We start from the raw sequence: 19,643 nt of genomic DNA on the forward strand, positions 1-19,643 counted from the left end.
TGCAAACAAGATGAAGAAAAAAAAATGCTTTGGCAAGTAAGGAGGAGTTGAAAGGGATACTTGGAGAAATATGAGCAGAGGAGGAAGCACTTAGGAAAAGCACCCCAACAGTTAATTTCCTTCAGCAGTACATATTGCCTTCCTGGCCAACACTCCAAACGGAACACACAGCAGCTGGAGCCTCAGTTCATGACCCCCATTGTCTTCTGGCTCTGTAAACATGGACTACCCAAACATACAATGGCAAACTGCAATCAGCGGTACAGCGGCTTACTGTGAAAAAACTCAGAATTCTGCATGTAGTCCATTGCATATAGTCTGCAGGATTTTCTAATAGCAAGGCATTGAAGCCGCAAATAAAACCATTATTTAAGAAACAATAATCACTAACAATAATGACTTTATAGAGATAAAATACTACATGTGAGCTATATCAGACACTGACCAGTTCCAACACATCATCCCACTCTAAACTCATTCCTCGGCCATCTTTAATACTACTATTGCAGGAATTCCAAAATGTCATAATCCACGAAATTTGATAGTTTCAAATTGTCATTCTAGTGACAATTTTAGATACTATCAGGGCATATTCAATTTACTCAAATGAAATTTTACATCTACGAGAGCCAAAAATTAATAAATCTATTTCTTGAACCACAGAAAATAAATATATAATGAAATAAAAGTTCATGGTTGTAAGATGTGATTAGCTTATCTTTGCACATCTTACATGGGAGCAAACTGAATATCTTTAACAACTTATATTTAAAAAACATTTAGTAATTAAAATTATTCAAACCAAAGCAGACAGATATAGAATAACTGGATTAAAAAATATTGGCACATTTGGACACATTTTTAGAAAATGTACTTAGATACAAACTCTTGTATAGAGAAATAACCGTTATTATCATAAACGGATTCCTGAGGACACCCCTATTAGGACTACTGGCATAAGGAGGAAAAATTCAAATCGTCCCTTTGAAAGGAGGAAAAAACTAACCGACACCCTCCATGACAATGTCAAGGGATTTATTAAGCTATGGCAACCAGGCTTGGAAACGGCAGACCCCTCTGGAATGGACCTGATTCTACCTAATTAACAACACAAGAACTGACTACAACAAACCCTGGAAATTTGAATGCAATTATTATTAGCCTTGTGGTAAATGTGTGCGCTTGTTTTTTCTCCTCATTTTGTTTTGTGTATTAAGTTGTGACTCTGCTGTTCTTATGTTTTATGATGGTAGTTCAAACACTGTAAAGAAACTGGCTCTGTACACATTTGAAACTGTAAGTATACGTAATAATTTTAAGAACGTAAATTTAAACAACGTGCTTCAATGTGTCTGGCTGAAATCACGCAACAGGTTCAATAGAGGAAAGGAGACTCAGCTTCATAACATTCTTCGCCTCCACCTTGTTTTCATGTTTCAGGACGTCATGCATCAATTCTTTCTAATTTCATTACAAAAACACATCATGCAATGTGTCCATTCAAAGAAGTGGATGTGTGGTGGGTCAAGGGGCCCCTCAGGGCACAGGGGCTAGTGCTAACAGGCAGCCCATTCTTGAGCCTGTCGCTCTAGTACACACTGTTCTCATGCATGGCCACCACACAAACACACACACACACACACACACACACACACACACAGATACATGGAAAACATACATTACCCGGAAGTGGGCAGGTCAATAGCTGAGACATGAGATCCTGCAGACAGCACAGGGTGTCTACAGTACACACTGATATACAAGTACACAATCACATTCAGAGCAGCTGTATGGTAAGCCTCTTCAAACACGTTCCACTGTGTACTTCAATGAATAGAGCCTGTGTAAACGGGCAACTACCAAACTAGTAGGGTATAAACTCAAATTGGTTTCAACAGACTTGGAACAACATATCTATTGAACTGTTCTCCCTGAATAAGAAAGACTGCTGCGGGCATTTAATTCAGATTATCATAGTGGGAAGTACTTCAGTTTTGAAGCAGTCTATGTGACAGAGCCGGTTTAAGAAGCATATGTACTGGGGAAAGCATGCATAACAGCACTTACGTACACACATGCACTACCCCTCTCCAACAGAGCTGTGCTTACAAGCCTGAGAGGAACAAGAAGGGGGCAAGGCTCCCAGTTGCACAACTTGTTTTTCGCGAGTTATACCAGGAGACAGCTCAGCAGTTACTTCAGAAAACTGTTCGCTGATAACCACGACAAACAGCTCAATCAAAATCAACTAACGACGGCCTGTAAAAGCCGCCTCATGGCATTCTTAAGGGTGCAGTAAGCAGATCAGGGCCGAAAGCATGGTTTATATATCAATACTGGTTCCCCCTTTCCCACGACTGAGGTGGAGATGTCAGATGTCTGGCTGCGTGTGGATTCAGAATGAAGTATTCTAAGTATTTTGGTTGTTGCACCCCCCCCCCCCCCCACACACACACACACACACCCGCACCCCCCAGGCGTAAACATCTCAAGAGTGCCAAATATGGTCCCTTCCCAGAGAATTGAGTAAATCAGGAACCAGAAACAGCAAAAGACATGTACTACTGCACTGCCTGAGAAAAATATACAGACAGAGAGAAAGAAAGAATGAGAGAAAGAAATAGAAGGAAAGAAGGGGTTCCTACAATGTTTCCTCATAAAAACCCCTTTCAGGGGCCTCGTTTCTGTCTGCATACATAAACTTTGTAAAGTAGCCTGAACAATTTCTTTGAACTTGCCTTCTGGGAGCAAACACTTGAGTTATGCGGCTAAAAAGTCAGAAGATCGACAATGTCAGAAATTGAGCAAACACTATTTTATTAAGAGTGTATTTAGGGTTACTTGTTCTTTATTTTTAAACTGACCTACCCGCTGACTTGCTCTGGACTAAGATCATGTACGCAAAACACTGAGCACTTGTGCAATACATAATCAACAACACTGAACACCAGCTCAAAAGGACAATCGTAGGCCAAAGGTTCAAAGCAACCGGGGTATCAAATAATAACAGTTGTATTAAAGCCATTCTGTATGCACAACAGTTTGTTTTAAATGGAGACATTCATTCATTCAAACTCAGATAACACTACAACATTACCATGTTGGCCTTTGTATTAAATAATTATAAAGTCCTCTTTCTGCACTTTCTGTCTTTTAGTAGTTAACATTATTTTATGGTTAGAATTGTTATCTGTAAATTATCCTTAAAATCCCTTTACCTCTATTAACTGGTGTAACGTACTATTCCTAAGGGAATGCTTAAGACTTTTATTCTGCAAATTAAAAACATGAACTGTTATTTTGATCATCTATTATTCTGCTTAGATCAGTTTATTTTATTTACAATGACAATAATCGCTTCAATTGAAAACAAGTTCCTTATTGGAAATGATCGCTGCACTAACATCGTTATTAATATGAGGTCATTAGGCAGTTTAAAGGAGGTGGGGGGGGCATTATCTCCATCGCTGTCTGTGTGTGTCTGGCAGAGAACCACGGTGCTGTTAAAATTACACGCTGCTGTACTGTGGAAACCCAGATTCATTGATAAAAAAGAAAACACACAACAACAACACGGCGACGAGGAGGAGGCGCGGAGCCGCAGCGGAGGAGGCGATGGCCGCGCTGGAGTCCGATCTGCGGCTAAACACACCGATGTAGGCTAATCCCGCGCCTATAAAGAGACCTCTTAGCGTCGGCGGCTAATTTGTTTACGTTCAGGCAGCAGCAGCGCCGCGCACGCTAGTGTGTGTGCCTGTGTGGTGTTGTTGTTTTGTGTGTGTGTGTGTGTGTGTGTGTGTGTGTGCGCGCGTCTGTCGCCATCAGAGGCCTATCCGCGCTCACAGGGCCGATCCTGCTACTCCCAGTTTAGACTCGCTGCAGCGGACCACCCTCGTCCAGTTACAGCGGCTAATCTGGCCCTGGGGCCGGAGCTTCCGACGCAGGCCGCTGGAATACATATATGTGCCTTTAAGAGGAGATGGGAGGGGGGGAGAGTTCTGCTGAGGAATATCAATTATTAGCGCGCGGCCACGCATACGCAACCACTGAAAACACTAGCCCCTTAATTAGAGCCCGTGGGAGGCTTTACGCATGCGCCATGCTGAAGGTCCACTTCCACAAAAACAATGGAATAAAATGATATAAAATAATACATCAATGGCACCGTTTCTTGAGCTCCATCTGTTTCATATTCAATCACTTCTTCTTCTGGTCAAATTACAATTTAATTTGACTTACTACACCACATGGGTTGATGAGATTCTTTTTGTAATTAATGATAATAATTCTCCACTTTTGTAATTATTAGCCAATAATGGCCAATTCTGTACGAGTGAGGGTTTTACTATATTATATACTATATCGTTTAACACGTGTGTTTATGCTAGTTCAACATGTTCAAACTGATAAGTCAGTGTGTCAGGGGACATTAGATGCATTTTGGAAGCAACTTAATGATATTTGCCATGATAAACACACACCACTAAAGTAATGAATAAATAAAAGACTTACTTTCTCCGTTTGTTAGTCCACACTGGCATATGATGCAGGTGCAGATGATAAAAAACACGATCTGTGCTCTCAGCTTCAGCGTCCACCGCCTCATTTTGACTTGAGGGGAAGTTGTGCTCCGACAACAACAACAAAAAAGAAACACCTCCAATCTCGAGGGGTTGAATGTGGATTTAAAAATCAAAAGTTCAAAAACAATTCATAAAAAGTGGAGGTCCAATGAGGACAAGTGATTCAAGGTTGCCCCCAGTTGTACGCCGGGGGTGGTGGTAATAAACGTATGAGTATCTCCCCAGCAGAGTCCGTGATGTGTGCGAGCCCTGGGAAAAAATGCAGACCATTAAATAACGTGATCTTGGCTTCTGGTCACACATGTGTGAGTGAAAATCTTCATTTTCCACACGTGAAGGCGCCAGTCCACGTTCATCTGGGTGCTGCAGCACATCGAGAGAGGAATAATGCTGTTACTATTATTAATACCCCACACGCGGGGGGCTAGTTTGGAGATCCCCGAAGGAGCTCCGCCGGCCCCGGGCTCATTTCTCCGCGATGCACCGCTCCAGTGATGGAAGATCCCCCTTCACCAACCAAGCTACGATCGGTGTTCTTCTACCGCACATTAACGTCCACGACCAGCCTCCTCGCGTGTCTCTCCAGCAGAAAGTTGTGGGTCGGAGGGGGGGTTGACGGGGATCGGAGCCCACAGGTCTTTATATCGCTCCTGCTAGCTCGGATCCTCTCGAAAGGCGCTTGTTCTTTTTTGAAGACAGATGGGAGCACATCCCAGGAAACTCCTCCGAGCAGCTACGTGCAGGAAAAGCGTGCGGGCGCCTCAGCGTTCCCCCGCTACGACCCTCCTCTGAACTCCGTCACCCCCGCTGACCACCACGCCGCGGACGAATGGACAGACACCCATAAAACGACGGAACGCGGAGGGGAAAAAAACTTGAAAAACCGTCACTCGTGTCTCCGTTCACCGCGGGGGGAAGGGACGAGCATGGCGGCTCCGTTTGACCCGCACGCCGCCGTGAAGTGAGGGAAGTCTCCGCCACGCCGCCCGTTTCTTTTCTCACATGAACGCTAGCTGGTGGCGGCGGTGAAAAACAGCTAGCCTGTGCTAAGCTAATCCAAAACAAACGAGGTTTCAGTGTCTGCGATAGAGTTGAAATGAGGAGGAAAAACGCCCGCACGCACACAAAGTGAGTGCCCCCCCCTCCGGCAGTGGAAACGGGGGGATGAGGTAAACGAAGATAAAAAGATTTTTCTCGTAAAAAAAGACGGGCCAAGTGTAAAAACTTGTATTCCCGTTTCGCTCGGCGCTGGCTCTCCCTCAGGTTCCCCCTCTCTCCGTCTCTCTCTCCTCCAGTAAACAAGTCCTGCCAGTCAGCTGGGCCACACGTGGTCTGCGACAAAACCCGGAGCGGAGCGCCGCCGCGCTGCCGCCGGAGTCCGGATCGGGACTGTCTGAAGCGGTGTCACCGCGCCGGGTTCTCTTTGTCAAAGAGGAGGTGAATAAAAGAAAAAACACATTCAAAGAGAAACGTGAATGAAATGAAACCATAAGGATTTTCTTATACTGACCGTTTCATGTCTCGTGCTTGATTGTTGGGCTGTTTGTTAAAATGCACATTTCTGCTCGTTTTTAAGTGTCTTTGTGGACAAGATCATCAAAACAACACCACAGCCCTGCATCAAGAACAGAGTTTAGGCTGCAACTAAGAAGTTATTTTGCATTATTTCGTTATTGATTGATCTGACAAACTATAACCATCACAGGGTTTGATACACAGAAAGACAGAAAAGGGGTAAGAATGACCATATGGAACTTAACAAGCTCAACAGTTGAGAATAAAACATAGTGGCAGGTTAAATTTCTATCAATCAACTAATATGCTAACCAACAAAAAAAAACGGTCTGGCTTGTGTTTTCTTTATTGCACACATGTTAACTTTATACTATAACTTCCAGCCTTGATGGTGCAGGTTGTCTTTTGCATGGATATCACTTATTTTTACATTTTCATGTGGATTCAGTCAAAAGATGTGTGCCACATATTTCATTAATGTATTAATATGTGTGCCTTCAGCTAAAGTGGACTTGTTATGTAGAGATGACTCAGTCGACCCTATTTAGTATATAAAATAGGTTTTTTTCCCTTCCAAAATGAGGTGTATATTATTTTTTAAAAGGCTCTCCATTGACTTAAAGTGAAGAGAAAAGCACATTCAAGTGATCCTCACGCTAAAGTTTGGATTCACAGGATTGTTTACTCATCAGAAAACATAGAGTAGAGTACAATTGAATAGAAGGCCTTTATTGTCATTGTACAAGAGAAGGCGCTACTGTGCAACTGGAGGTAATGCCTCAGAAAGAACTGTAAACATGTATTAAAAAGAACATGTTTACAATCTGACAAAAGACTCCCACCACCAAATACACAACCATTAACTAGAAAGAGAGCAAAGAGCTGCTTCCTCCGAGCACGCCGCCATCTTTCAAATCAGGTGAGCTACTGGTACTATTTAATGATCATTTAACCTTTTTTCCAGATTTTCTTTGTCACATCATCAGCCACTGGTTAGACTGTGGGTGAAACAACATGGCCATGTGTCATAGAGCAGTGTAAACATCAGAGAAATACCTGCCTGCAGTCAGGAAGGTGAGCGCAAGTCCCACAGATTGACATAACAAAAAAGCTCACAGTGAAAAGACGGTGATGAAACTTTTACACGCACAATTCTCTGATTCTCCACACAACGTGGCCAACACCTGACCACAGTGCTCAGCCAACCTTGAGACAGATGGAATTGGAGTAGAATAGATACGAAGAATGTTTTTCTACCTGTTTATCACAGGGATGCAGTTTGTGTGCCTGGATTGGCGGCTGCTGCTCTGCTGAGATGTGGTGCAGCGGGCTTGTTGTTAATCTGAGGAATGTTGTTACCCAGTGAACAGAGTAAATGAGGTATTAGTGAGATTAAATGTCACAGGTCTGAAGGACTCAGGGTTGTGGAATCTAGTCAAAACAGAACTCTTTGTTGTAGTGACCCTGTCTGACGCCAACATGAGGAGCGTGCACACACACACACACAAACACACACATGCGCACGCATGCACACTCTTCTCTCTCCTCTCCTCTTCCCGTGGGAGTAGAGGCAGTCGAGTGCACAGCTTCGTATCCCACTAACCTACCCTGAGTGCTGTTATTGTGAGTCTACACATGCAGCACTTGTGCATCACTACCCAGCCCCGCTCATGCACCGCTGTACTACGGCTTCATTTCAGTAGGTGGCACTAAAAATAAATCCAGCAAATTCACTTACTACACCAAATGTCAAACAGGGACAAAGGGATACGACGTGGTGAATAAATAGGATTAAATTTGACCAGAGTGGCGAGCGCCCGGAGCTTTGGGCTTCGTCAAATAAACACAATGTGATTCTGTCAGCATATACTCTGTACTGTGAGCTTGTGGGAAAGCTTTGACAAACGTTGCTTTAAATAATGACTGCAAATTAAGAATTTTAAATAAAACTTGTGGATTTTAAATATCCCAAGCATTTTATCCTCACAAGTCCCTCACAGAGGCACCGTTCTCCACTGGGAACACGGATGTGTGTTGACACCTCTCTTTTTTTGATCTGGGGCAGATCTCGGATGTTTCCACCTGCCATTTGCTCAGTTATTCCGGCTGTGAGATGTACAGATCTGTGAAAGACACAGAGGTGGTTGTACTCCAATTGTCGAGTAGAAAGCTGCATGGTCAGCACTAACCACCACAATGAAAGGTATTCTCCACCCCCACCCCCCCCCCCCCCCCACCCCCCCATCAAATGCACCAATTCATATAGTTTTTTGTTCTTTTTATTTTTACAGCCAAACAGCATTAATCTATATATGGAAACACTAGGATTTTATTTAGGTGTTTTAATCTGAATACTCTCTCCAAGATAACTTTATCGACTTTATCGGTATGGCAATAAAGTATTGAATAATCAATCTTGAATCGACAGTGCACAACAAACACATGCATTCAATCGCAAAATCGTTACTTTGTTTCTACAGGTCCAGTAAAGAACAAACAAGAATCAAGTGCATGACAGCGTACAAGACAAATTATTGTTTTCATTCATCCAGAATATTTGATTTAAAATCTATGATTTCATTTAGGAAAGCTGATGTTATCTTCACTTTGTTAACCAATCTCTTTATGGAGAACATACAGGCGATCAATAAAAGGAAAGGCTTTTAATGAATGAGAAGCAAAACAAATTTGCATCTGCGCCCATAAACTGCACCAGCAGTCAGTCAATGGTTTGATTGGCGACGTAGCAATCAGCCAAATTCTCACCGAACACCGATACTGGTGATCGCTCAGCCGAGGGTACCTTCTGCTACCGACCTCATCACCAGTTTGCTCTTTCTCTCAGATTTAACACTTTTCCTGGATGCGTGTACCTCACCGTGGGGAACTCCTCTCTGGAACATTTTCAAGTCACGTAACCCGGTGCGAGGGATCGCTGCAGTGGCTCTGAGTCAGCAGTTAAGTTTTACTGAATGAATGTGACTCATGGAGGAATACTGAATTCTTCAATGGCTCGGACAGAGAGGCTGGGCAGGTCACATCAGGGACAATAATCTATCAGCTGAATAAAGTCAATCTGGCGTATCGGATCGATGCATCCTCAGGTTTAATGAGAATGAAGATGACATGAGTCGTAAGCTTTGGACTTCAAAATTACCCGATCTTAACCTCGGTGAGAACTGAAATCAGATTATAAAACACCAAAATAGGGGAATACACTCTGTTTTGTACAAATGAAGCTTGTGTAGTACAGAAACATGGAGAATCTGTCGAGGAGCATTGAAGCTGTTGTGGAAGCTTGTAGTGTCTCGGCACCTTATATATAAGATCTGTCACACCTCTATATGTCTGATTGTCAATGTTGCTTTAGACCCAAATAATATCTTGAACATGGATTGGCCTTATCAAACAAGCAGCCCTCAGGCAACATATACCAGCTCCATAGAAAGCAGCAGAACTCATCAGTACAGTGAATTGAACACCCACGTACAAATAAATGAATCATAAATCTACATATTTGCACTTCCTCGTCCTGCCTCACAACTTTTACAACATTAACTCCTACATATCTGTTTCTCTGACACACACACACACACACACACACACACAGATGCGAACGCAAAACAAACTCCTGTTCACTCTCTCTCTGCAGTCGTCTCTCTCTCAGTAAATGGAGGGATTAATACGTTCGAATGGAGAGCGTCTCCTCCTTTGTTGGTGTGGAACGCTCGGTAATTGGCTGCCTAGAGAGCCCAGGAAGAAGGAGCCTCCGTTCAGCCTCAGCGTGCCTGTGTGTGCACTGTATGCATGAGGGCATCTGAGTGTGTGTGTGTGTGTGTGTGTGTGTGTGTGCATGAGAAAGACTGCGTCCACCGAGGAGAGGGTCAAGAGCTCACACAGACAAAGCGTTGCTGGATTATCCTCTTCAGACGGCTCCCTGTGTTAGTGATTCACACTTTCAGCACTTGCTGTTCCTGCACTTCAGGCCCCACAGGCTGCAGCTCAGACAAACACACAAACAGCAGGCTCTCTCTCTCTCTCTGTCTCTCCTGGTCGCTGCAGGCCCGGTGCAATCACATGTATCGTCATCTGAAAGAGAGATAGTTCCTCTCAGGCCGCCGCACATCACTCATCTGGTATGACCAAGCATCTGCAGGCGTCTGAGGAAGAAGGAAGGTTTGAACCTACAGAAAATATCTGGAAGAAGTCAGCAGATTTTTTCCAAGCACCTGAGGTTCAGATGTATCCTCCATGCAAAACACTGTACTCATCATCATCATCATCATCATTCATTATACACATTCATCATTGCACATTCATTTATAATAACAATTCTCAAATAAGACCATTGATATCTGACAGGTCATTTGTAATCTTTATATTCTACTTTTAATGTTCATTTTTTATCTTTCTGTGCGTAATACTATGCTAACATTGTAGGAACATGTCTGTAATGTTTAGTCAATGCTTTTTCATTTTATAACATTGTTATCAATATATTGATAACAATGTTATAAAAGTAAATGTCAAATGACACATTTACTTCTTTGTACTTTATATTAAGTCCCTATTCATCTTAGTATTTATACCTTTTATGTTTGTTTTCATGCTTCATTTTGTGTGTGGTAGGTGGTTAATGCAGGATTGTAGTTTTAGCCATGTTAGCAGAATGGTACATTGGAAATTGGCATTGTCTGTCGTGGTGATCTTAAAGCCAAAATATCTCAGCTACAAATGCTGCCATCTTGTTACGATGATGTTGTCACTTCGAGCCGGGATATCGAGGTACTGCAGAAACACGCCCTCGTCCAATCATGAGTCCGACTCAGCTTTCAATCATGACATTTCCCCCCGTTTTTATAGCATCAAAATGACTAATTAAAACCAAACTATATATGTATGTCTTTGCCATGATCTGCCCCTTGTGGCTTCCTGGACCATGTGTTTCCCACGTGTGATCACCGGCTCCTCCATAACATGTTGTCTTATCACCTTCTCCACTTGCATTGTATTCAAGTCTCTGTATTCTCTTCATTTGATGGGAGCCTGTTTGTGTTATTGAAGCACCTTCAATGCAACAATCGTCATCTGTAACTGTCTGTTAAACAATCCACCTCCTGTGACAGTGTACATCAAGGATCCTGTGCAAAGAAATGTCCTTCTCTCTAATTTTTAATTCTGATTTGTCAATGGAATAAAGTTTAGTGGATTGATTCGGTCCACTACCCTGAAGATGGAGAGGAAGAGGAGGAGCAGCCCCCCTGTCTGTGTGGAACAGTCTGAAACGGGATCAGTGAGGAAGATTAGGGGAGCTGCAGACTATATGACAGTAGATGTCAGACTAAGCCATTGATGAGGAAGACTAAAGCTTTCGGAAAGAACACGGCGGCCGGCTCAACACTATGATTATGTTCCCTATGATGCGTTCAGTGATCCGATAAATCTCACACACAGACCACACAACTCATGGTTATAATCCATGTTGATAACAGCTGCCTTTCAGGTCATCGGATTGATCCGTGGACCCTCTATGCAGAAAAGTGACAAAGTTAATAAAGTACATTTTATTAACTTTGTCACTTTATCTGATCGGATGTTTATAAGTTTATAAACTTGCTACGACACAAAAAGTCACAAATAGTCCATCAGAGAAAATAATCCATTAGAATAATATATTACTGAAAGGGTTATTCTACTTTAACCTTTCAAGAACAAACTTGTGTACTAAAAGTAAATGAAAAACCCTAACAATGAAAGCAGGTTTTTTTTCTTGAAATATTGCATTAAACAGCATTTTGTATGAATAGTTGGCTGTTACCTAAGAGGCTGTTTGACGTAATCATCTTCTGCATGTTTTGAAGTGAAGTCAAACGTGACTGAAGTCACACTGGAGAACATAACCTTGCTCCTCATGACAACAACATCCTATCTGCTCTATATGTCGCTCTGGAGATAAAGAGTTTATTTTCTAAAGGAGAGGTTTCCTCTCTGGGACAGCTCTATCACTGTCACAATGTCCTGAACTGTATGGGACCCTCCACCCAGCCTTTTATACTCCACTGTCTTCTATATGTGTGTGTGTTTGTCCCACTGTGTTCACCTCTGCCTTGAGTGTAAGACACTTAACCCCGGGTCATGCACACATCCCAGGGAGCCTTGTTTTCCCACAAATGGACCACAGCATACTTATCTCTAAACAGATTAGACAGTCAAGGTCACTTCAGCTGCTCGCTCCTCTTTTTCCATGTACAAACTCTCCTCCTCAGCTCTTTTCCTTCACATTCTCAACACGGAATCCACTTCCAGGTGTCCATCTACCTTTATTTCCCCCCGGATCCCCATTGATGCTCCCATCTCCGCTCTCTAGGCCGTCTCCTGCCCTCTGGCCCCTGTGTTCCTTTTCTCACACTGCTGAGAGGTGCAGGAGTCTATGAGTTCATTTGCGGGGGGGGGGTTAAAGGATTAGTTTCATCATTGATAAGGGAGCGGGCGGAGTGTTGCATGGCCAGTTTGAACCTGAATGCTCTTCCTGAGAGGATGTGTCAGTGACAGCTTTATCCACATATTGTCAGAGTGACAGAGGGAACAACACATCCAGAGAGAGGGGCCTGGTAAATACACTGCACAGTCAAGGCCAGGTCAGTGTCACAGGTCCCCGAGCAGCGCTGGCTCAGGGGGGGGGGAGATAGCGTGTGCTGCCCAACATCAAAGTTCGGCTGTGGTGCTTCCCCTCACACTGGGAATATGGGGACACTGTTGTTTTGTTGCTTCCTTTCACACGAAAGTCGTACACGTGCGTGCACACATGCCACGAGAGGTGCTCCGACACAGTGAAGACTTATATAAGGTTGTAGTTTAAGTGAGTTTAGTGAATTCGACTGAGACACGTGGCGACCCCGTCAGCCAAGGGAGGGGGAATTCACTTTGATTAAAGTTTGGATGAACGGCAGGATTGAGAACATCATAATTAAAGCCTGTTTTGTATTTCAATTGTAGCCTGTAACACATCAACTGTTCAGCTGTATTCTACTGATGAGTCTGGTAAGTTTATTAGCTCTAAAAAGTTGAACCTAACTTACTGTAAGGAAACTCAAATTCAGCATCAAGTTTTTTTATCTCTTTTGAAACTTATTATTCAGCTTTTCTTAATTAAATACTCACATCAGACCTAAAGGTGCCCAGCACTCGCCTTAAATTCAATCGAGCTGCACCATATTTCACACAGTCATATATATCAGTTCCCTCTTTGTGTATAATTATTGAATCACCATCCATGTGAATTGGTGAAAATTGAGAATCAGTCAGTATTAGTTGATTTATAGAATGAAGAGAATCACAATGTTGTAGTTGATTATTTCAACAAAATAAAATAACTTTTGTGAAGTTACTTTACGAAGCCAAATTTTATTTTAGGAGTAAAAGAACGGACAAAATGATTTTTAATCAGCTGAACACGTTTCATTTACTGTATGTGAAATCAGAGGTGAAAGGATTTGAGATTGCAACTGACAGCAGGATCAAAGATTCCCTGGATTCCAGAGACACAGGGACACTGGACCGTGTGTGTCCTCTCTGAATGTTTTTCTTGAATAAATAACAAAATCTTAACAAAATCGCATCTCATCCACTACGAACGTTTCATGTGGAGGTTTTCTATGTTTCAAACATAAAACTAGATATGATGTCGCCAGTGTAGATACCTTATGTGGGTTGTTGTTAATTACACATCAAAGGTCGCTTGATATGAAAATTAAATTGATATTCTATTAGATATACTATATCATCATTTCGAATAATTTTATCAAGTGTTTCAGATAAAATCATGGCCAGATGTGGAGACAGTTCCTGGAACAACCCTCAGAATCCCAGTGAACACAGACCACACTGCACAGACTAAGCTGTAAACATTTATTGGACACATACTTTGCATTCACCAGCAGTTTGAAGCTCTAAGTGTTTTCCTGACCTCTGAGCAGAGCAAGAAATTGTTTGGAAATATGTGGATTAAACTTTGAATCTTGTAAAATTACCAACATGCAAGGGGGATGTTCATGCTCTCTATACGATCTATTGATAGTGTGCAGGCGGGCTTATGGTAAAACGTAAACAGGAAAGATGTTTTCCTTTTAAGATATATTTACAGAAATAGGCAGGAGGTCAGGGTGCAGGTCTCTCTGACGCAGCGATCGGCTGAGAGCGGGGAAAGAGAAAAGGGGAAATGCTTAATGACTTCCTGAGAGCGAGACTCGGTTGTGGGGTAAATGCAGCAGCATTGTATTAGTGTTTACAGAGGAAACAGAGGCGGCCACACACCGCCCATCCTGGACGTAGCAAACACCACATCTAAGGTGAGAACTGCTTCTCCTGCGAGGACGACAACATCAATTAAAGGGGAGCAGGAGACTAACTGCTACTTTTGATAGAATCCTGGCCCAGCGTCTGCAGAGCCCCAGCCAACCGTCTCTTCCCTCAAACAGAGTTGGACATAACATGGCTACCAAACAAACTGCCACAATGCTTGATTGGTTTCCTCTTCCACTTGCCTTCTGCTATTGTTATTGACCTGGTGGAATGGAGTCTAAAGCACTGGCCCCCAGCTCCTGTCAGTTGTTTGACGGAGGGTTTGAGTGTGTGTTGGCATGTGTGTGGCCTCTTCTCTTTCCATCCCGGAGGACCAGGAGCGGGGAGGCCAGACATCAAGGCTTTAACTATTCACTCTTTCCAAGTCCTATTTCCAGCCACAGCCCCGAGGCGCGTTTCTTCCAACATCCTGTGACGACACGGGGCCTGACTGACCACGGCGCGGCTCCGTGACCCCGGGGCCGGCGCCGAGCACACTGAGAATGGGAGGAACAGGGGGTGGCCGTGTTTTGTCTTGAAGCTTCCTAGAATGACAGTAATAAAAGCCGTGTTTGTTTATGTTCTCACAAGGAGAAGGGCGGGGCAGTCGCGGATCAGGGAAGAGGGATGCGTGTAAAAGTTCAGCGAGAGGTCTGGGATTCAACAAACAAACTGCGGCTTTAGATTTACTCAAGATGGGATTATTGAATTGTAATGTCATTTACTTGAGTGAGTGCTTGTGTGTCTGTGCATGTGAGTGTGTGTGTGTGTGTTGATTACATGCTGTGTGAGAGTACAGTGTGTAGTCACTATAAATAACCAAATTTGGAAAACACAAAATAGTGCAAATTTGGGCATAATTATTGAGTGTGTGCTAACATAACTAATCCTATTAGACATGCAGAGCAGGATTGGACAAGTTATGATTAGTAACATGTTGTACATGTGTCAGTGATAAATGTTCCTTATCACTTATTAGATATTGATGTGTTTACTTCCTATTTACTCATGGATGTTTGTGGATTTCAGTTATTTTTCAGTGACAGAAAGATTTGGAAATAAACCTCTTAGTCAGAAACGAATACATTTGGCCTCATAAAGTTTGCGTGGTTCTCACTAAAGTGGTAAAAAATTACCTTAAAATAAATATTGGGGGCACGGAAAGTTTAATATTAACACAGAGGTCATGTTTTCGTTGCTGTTTGTCTGTTTACGCAAAAACTGCCGATCCGATTCATTGAAACTCGGTGGAGTACCCATTAACCTTTGGAGTGGATTCCTAGAAAGAGGCAGATTCAGGATGACTCAGATCTGCACCAACATTTTATGGGATCTTCCCTGACCCATACTGCATCCTTCCAACAGGTTTTGTGTTATTCCCTCTGGTAATTATTGTGTTATTCTGCTAAACTACAGACAGAGAGAGAGAGAAACAAATGCAGATGGAAACATAACCTCCATTGCCGTGGAAATAATCTCGATGTAAAAACGCAGCCACGTGTAGAGTATCACAGCAGTTTTTACATTAAAATTCGACATGGTTCGTGTGTCTGTTCTGAATAAATGTATATGCAATGTGGTGATAAAGTTGCCAGTCGCCCTTGGCGGAGGTCTATGAGTGCTCTCTGAGTGCCCTCGTAGTATAATTCATGACTTTGCTATTTAACTTGCTATTAGACAGAATAACTTACAACAGTTGTTCACTTTTCTCTGCCTGTAGAAAAAAGACTTCACACGTCACACGTCAGATGAAGAATGAACATACAGGTCCCAGATCAGTGTAAACCAGTCTCTGTTGATATGAAAGGAGGAGAGTTTGAATAATTTGGTCCCTAATGATATTTATTTATATAGCACATTTAAAACAACTTGGTTGACCAAAGTACTTCACAGAGTAATTTACAACAAGAAGACAGCAACACGCAATACACCAGAATACTAGTAGTTAAAATAAGATAAAAGAAAGTATAATCATTTAAATTAGAAATAAAATCAAAAATATACAATGAAATAAAATCTGCTGTCATAAAAACGTTCTCAACACGAGAAGAAGGCCAAAGAGAAGAGATGAGTTTCTAACATTCATTTGAAGTGTGATAGAGAGGGGGCCGTTCCTATATGGAGTCGTGAGCTGTTCCACGAGGCTACTGCCAAGGCTGGATCTCTGGTTGTGAGCTTGTTTCAGGTAAGACCAGGAGCAGCAGGTCTCAGGATCTCAGCTCTCTAACTAGAGTGTGAATATGAAGAAGCTCAGCTGGATAAGGCGGTGCCAGTCCATCCAGACATTTAAAAGTTAACAATAAAACGTTCAAATCAACCCTGTGGCAACCAGGAATATAGTCGAGGGAGCACAACACCAATGTAATATGGTTCCTCTATTGAAAAGATGGAGGTGAAGGTGTATCAGGCTCTGGGTCTGTTCAGCTGCCAGTGGAGTGAATGGTGTAAAAATGAAAAAAGAATACCTCCGAGCTCTTCAGGACAACATCAAACCATCGTCCAGAGACTCACATCCACATGAAGACACATGAAAAGTTCAACTTCAGTTCAATCAAGCTGAAACTTCTGATCTGTTGTGGCCTGACCAAGGTCCTGACTTCAACATCTTCCAAAATCGGTTTTCTGCCCTGAGACAACGAGTCTTTGCTTGAAAACAGTTACACTCCCAGTGCTGCCGTATTACACATGTCCCTTAAAGGGTGCAACATACGAAGCTGCACTCTCCTCTGACATTTTAAAAAGCCTTCAATAAAAAATAAATCTATCTTCCATTATCTTTAGCAAGCGCACCGTTGTTTTTTATTTCCTAAAAAGTCTTGTCTGCATGCTTTTTGGTCGGAGGATCTCTGAGCTACTAAATAAAGAAACACGTTACAACTGCAGGTCAGGGCTTCTCACAACCTTCTCTCTGCCGCGGGGATGTTTTATTCAGCAGATACATTTCTCTGCTTGTTGTTGCTGCAGAGTGAGAGAGATCGAGGCGGAGAGGGCGAGACGCAGGGGCGGGCGAAGGAGTGCAGGGAGGGATGAGATGGGAAAAGAGAGCGATTCAGGTAAACGGAGATGTGGTCGGAGAGATGATAGAGGATGAAATATCAGTAACTGCTGCAGCAACAGTGGTGAAGGCCAGAGTGACGTTTACAGAGAGGAGCATTCGTTACTGCTGGTTGAGCAGAAAACTCCAAAGAACACTGCACAGCATCTCAACCATCTGACTTAAACATATGACGTGTGTCTAGCTGAAGAGAAAATAGTAGATTTATTGATGATATGCTTTAAACTCTGGCAATTTACCTTTATTCAACAGGGACAGGAAAGAGATGATGATTTAAAACTTATCAGCATCTTAAATACTCTGCGTCAAACCAGAACATCCCCGAATACATATAAAGTGAAATAACATATAAAGTATTTGTAGTGAAGTATCAAAATCAAGCAAACAAACGCAATGAGTATTTTGTGAATACTTTTCTTTTTATTGATTAATTTGTATCATTGGAACTTAGTTTTACTACATTATCTGCTGCGGGTTTCATTTTATAAGACTTATAAGCCGTCTACAACCGTCTGCTGAATGTATTTTAATTTTTATCAAATGTATAATATCTATGATGACGAAAGTAGAGAGTAACATCTATTTAAAATGCTTTTAAAAATAAATTATTATTGTCTCTTTTTCTCTAGAGCTGTAATTTCATTGTAAAGAATTTATAGTTCGGTGTTTTCCCAAAAGACAAATTCCTGCAGCTGGAACACGGTGATACTTCCATTCTGCGGCAGTACAGTGCAAAGCTTCCACAGAGATCCCCGAGTAAAAACCCTAGTGACTGCAGAGCCTCCTGTAAATCAAACATCCTCCCTCTGCAGGAGTTTGTCAGGCCACTTACTCATTTATGAAAGGTTTTATATGGTTCGAACACTGTGAACCCAGGATTCAGCCCGAGACACAAAAACATCCGCCACATGTTTCCCCTCGTTTCCAGTACAGATCACGAGGAGGAGTCGAGCTGTTGTTTCAAACCAGATTCTGAGAGTTTATCACAGGTCAGTCGTCTTCTCTCGTCAGCCCCTTGGAGACGTGCAGACCAAACCAGTACAGAGAGCTGCTCCGGTCCAACAACCGAGCAGGCTGCATCAACAGGCCATTTATCTGCAGTATATCTGGAATATGATGGATTGGAGAGGAGATCCAAACTGAAAAGGTTCCTGTTCACAGCCGCTGCAGAGAGCTGCCATTAGACTGCTGATACCAGGAAGAGAGATAGCATCTCACCTGTACTTGTTTCCCCGCACTGGCCCCAGGTCAGACAGGGTGAATTGTTTTTCACGCATTAAAACGCCTGGTCCCTCGACACGTCTCCCAGAATTCTCCTCTCCAGTCCCCGATCGCTCAGGTCTTGGCTGTCGCACGGTCGATGCTGAAGGTTCAAGGCGATATTTCATTAATGGAAGCTTCTCCAAAACAGTTTATCTTTAAAATGACTCACTCCACTCTCTGTAGGCAAATGTAAGGTTAGAATTAATTCCCCCTTGGCTTTTGAGTGTCTTTCGATGTTTTTCATGGAATTGAATTATATTTTCTACACATTTATATTGTGTACTCTTTCGGTCAAGAGGTACCATACACACTGGACCGGTTATTCTATTGTGTTCCTTTACCTTTCTGGAAGTTGTTATTGTCAAGCAATAAACTGAACTGGTTGTTTTTTAAAATAAAGTTGACTCGACTCTGGATGCTTTCAGCCTTTTGCATCGGGGCGGTTCACAGCTCTGGGAGTCAGAGCTGCGTTTTCTCAGCAGCTGCACCCAGAGGCAACATGCTGGTGAGAACCTTGAAGACAACTTTTGCTCAAATGTATCACCTTTGTATTTGTAATTAATCACGGACCATCTGGTCGGCCTTGACATTCCAACTCAGTGGACAAAACATGTCACTGATGACGGGGAAACTACCCTTGACAGAAAACCTTGCTCTCAAACATCCTCACAAATAACAGCTCAGCCAAGGATTCAGAGCTTTTGTCAACACACAGCTTTACACACAAACAAGACTTTGGTTATTTTCAATCCGGCCTCAAAAGCAGCTTCGCTCCCACTTTTTTTAAAATTCCGAGTCGGTTACAGTGTTTTGTTCATTTGCATTATTAATACAGGCAAGGATATCCAGACTGAGTGGAAAATCAGAGAGAGAGTGGGAACCTGTTA

At 42.6% G+C, this 19,643-nt stretch overlaps 1 protein-coding gene across 1 annotated transcript in view; it reads right to left on the bottom strand.

Annotated features, from left to right (window-relative positions):
* insrb (insulin receptor b) overlaps positions 1-5,862 on the bottom strand; it is a 77,352-nt gene extending 71,490 nt beyond the window's left edge. Inside the window, exon 1 of the mRNA XM_062395604.1 lies at positions 4,513-5,862. Coding sequence (XP_062251588.1) covers positions 4,513-4,606 — 94 coding nt within the window. The 5' untranslated portion in view covers positions 4,607-5,862. The remainder of the gene's footprint in view (positions 1-4,512) is intronic.
* Between the last annotated feature and the right edge of the window lie 13,781 nt (positions 5,863-19,643).

The sequence above is a fragment of the Platichthys flesus genome, chromosome 9 (genome assembly GCF_949316205.1).
Source record: "Platichthys flesus chromosome 9, fPlaFle2.1, whole genome shotgun sequence".
In the NCBI taxonomy this organism is placed as follows: Eukaryota; Metazoa; Chordata; class Actinopteri; order Pleuronectiformes; family Pleuronectidae; genus Platichthys; species Platichthys flesus.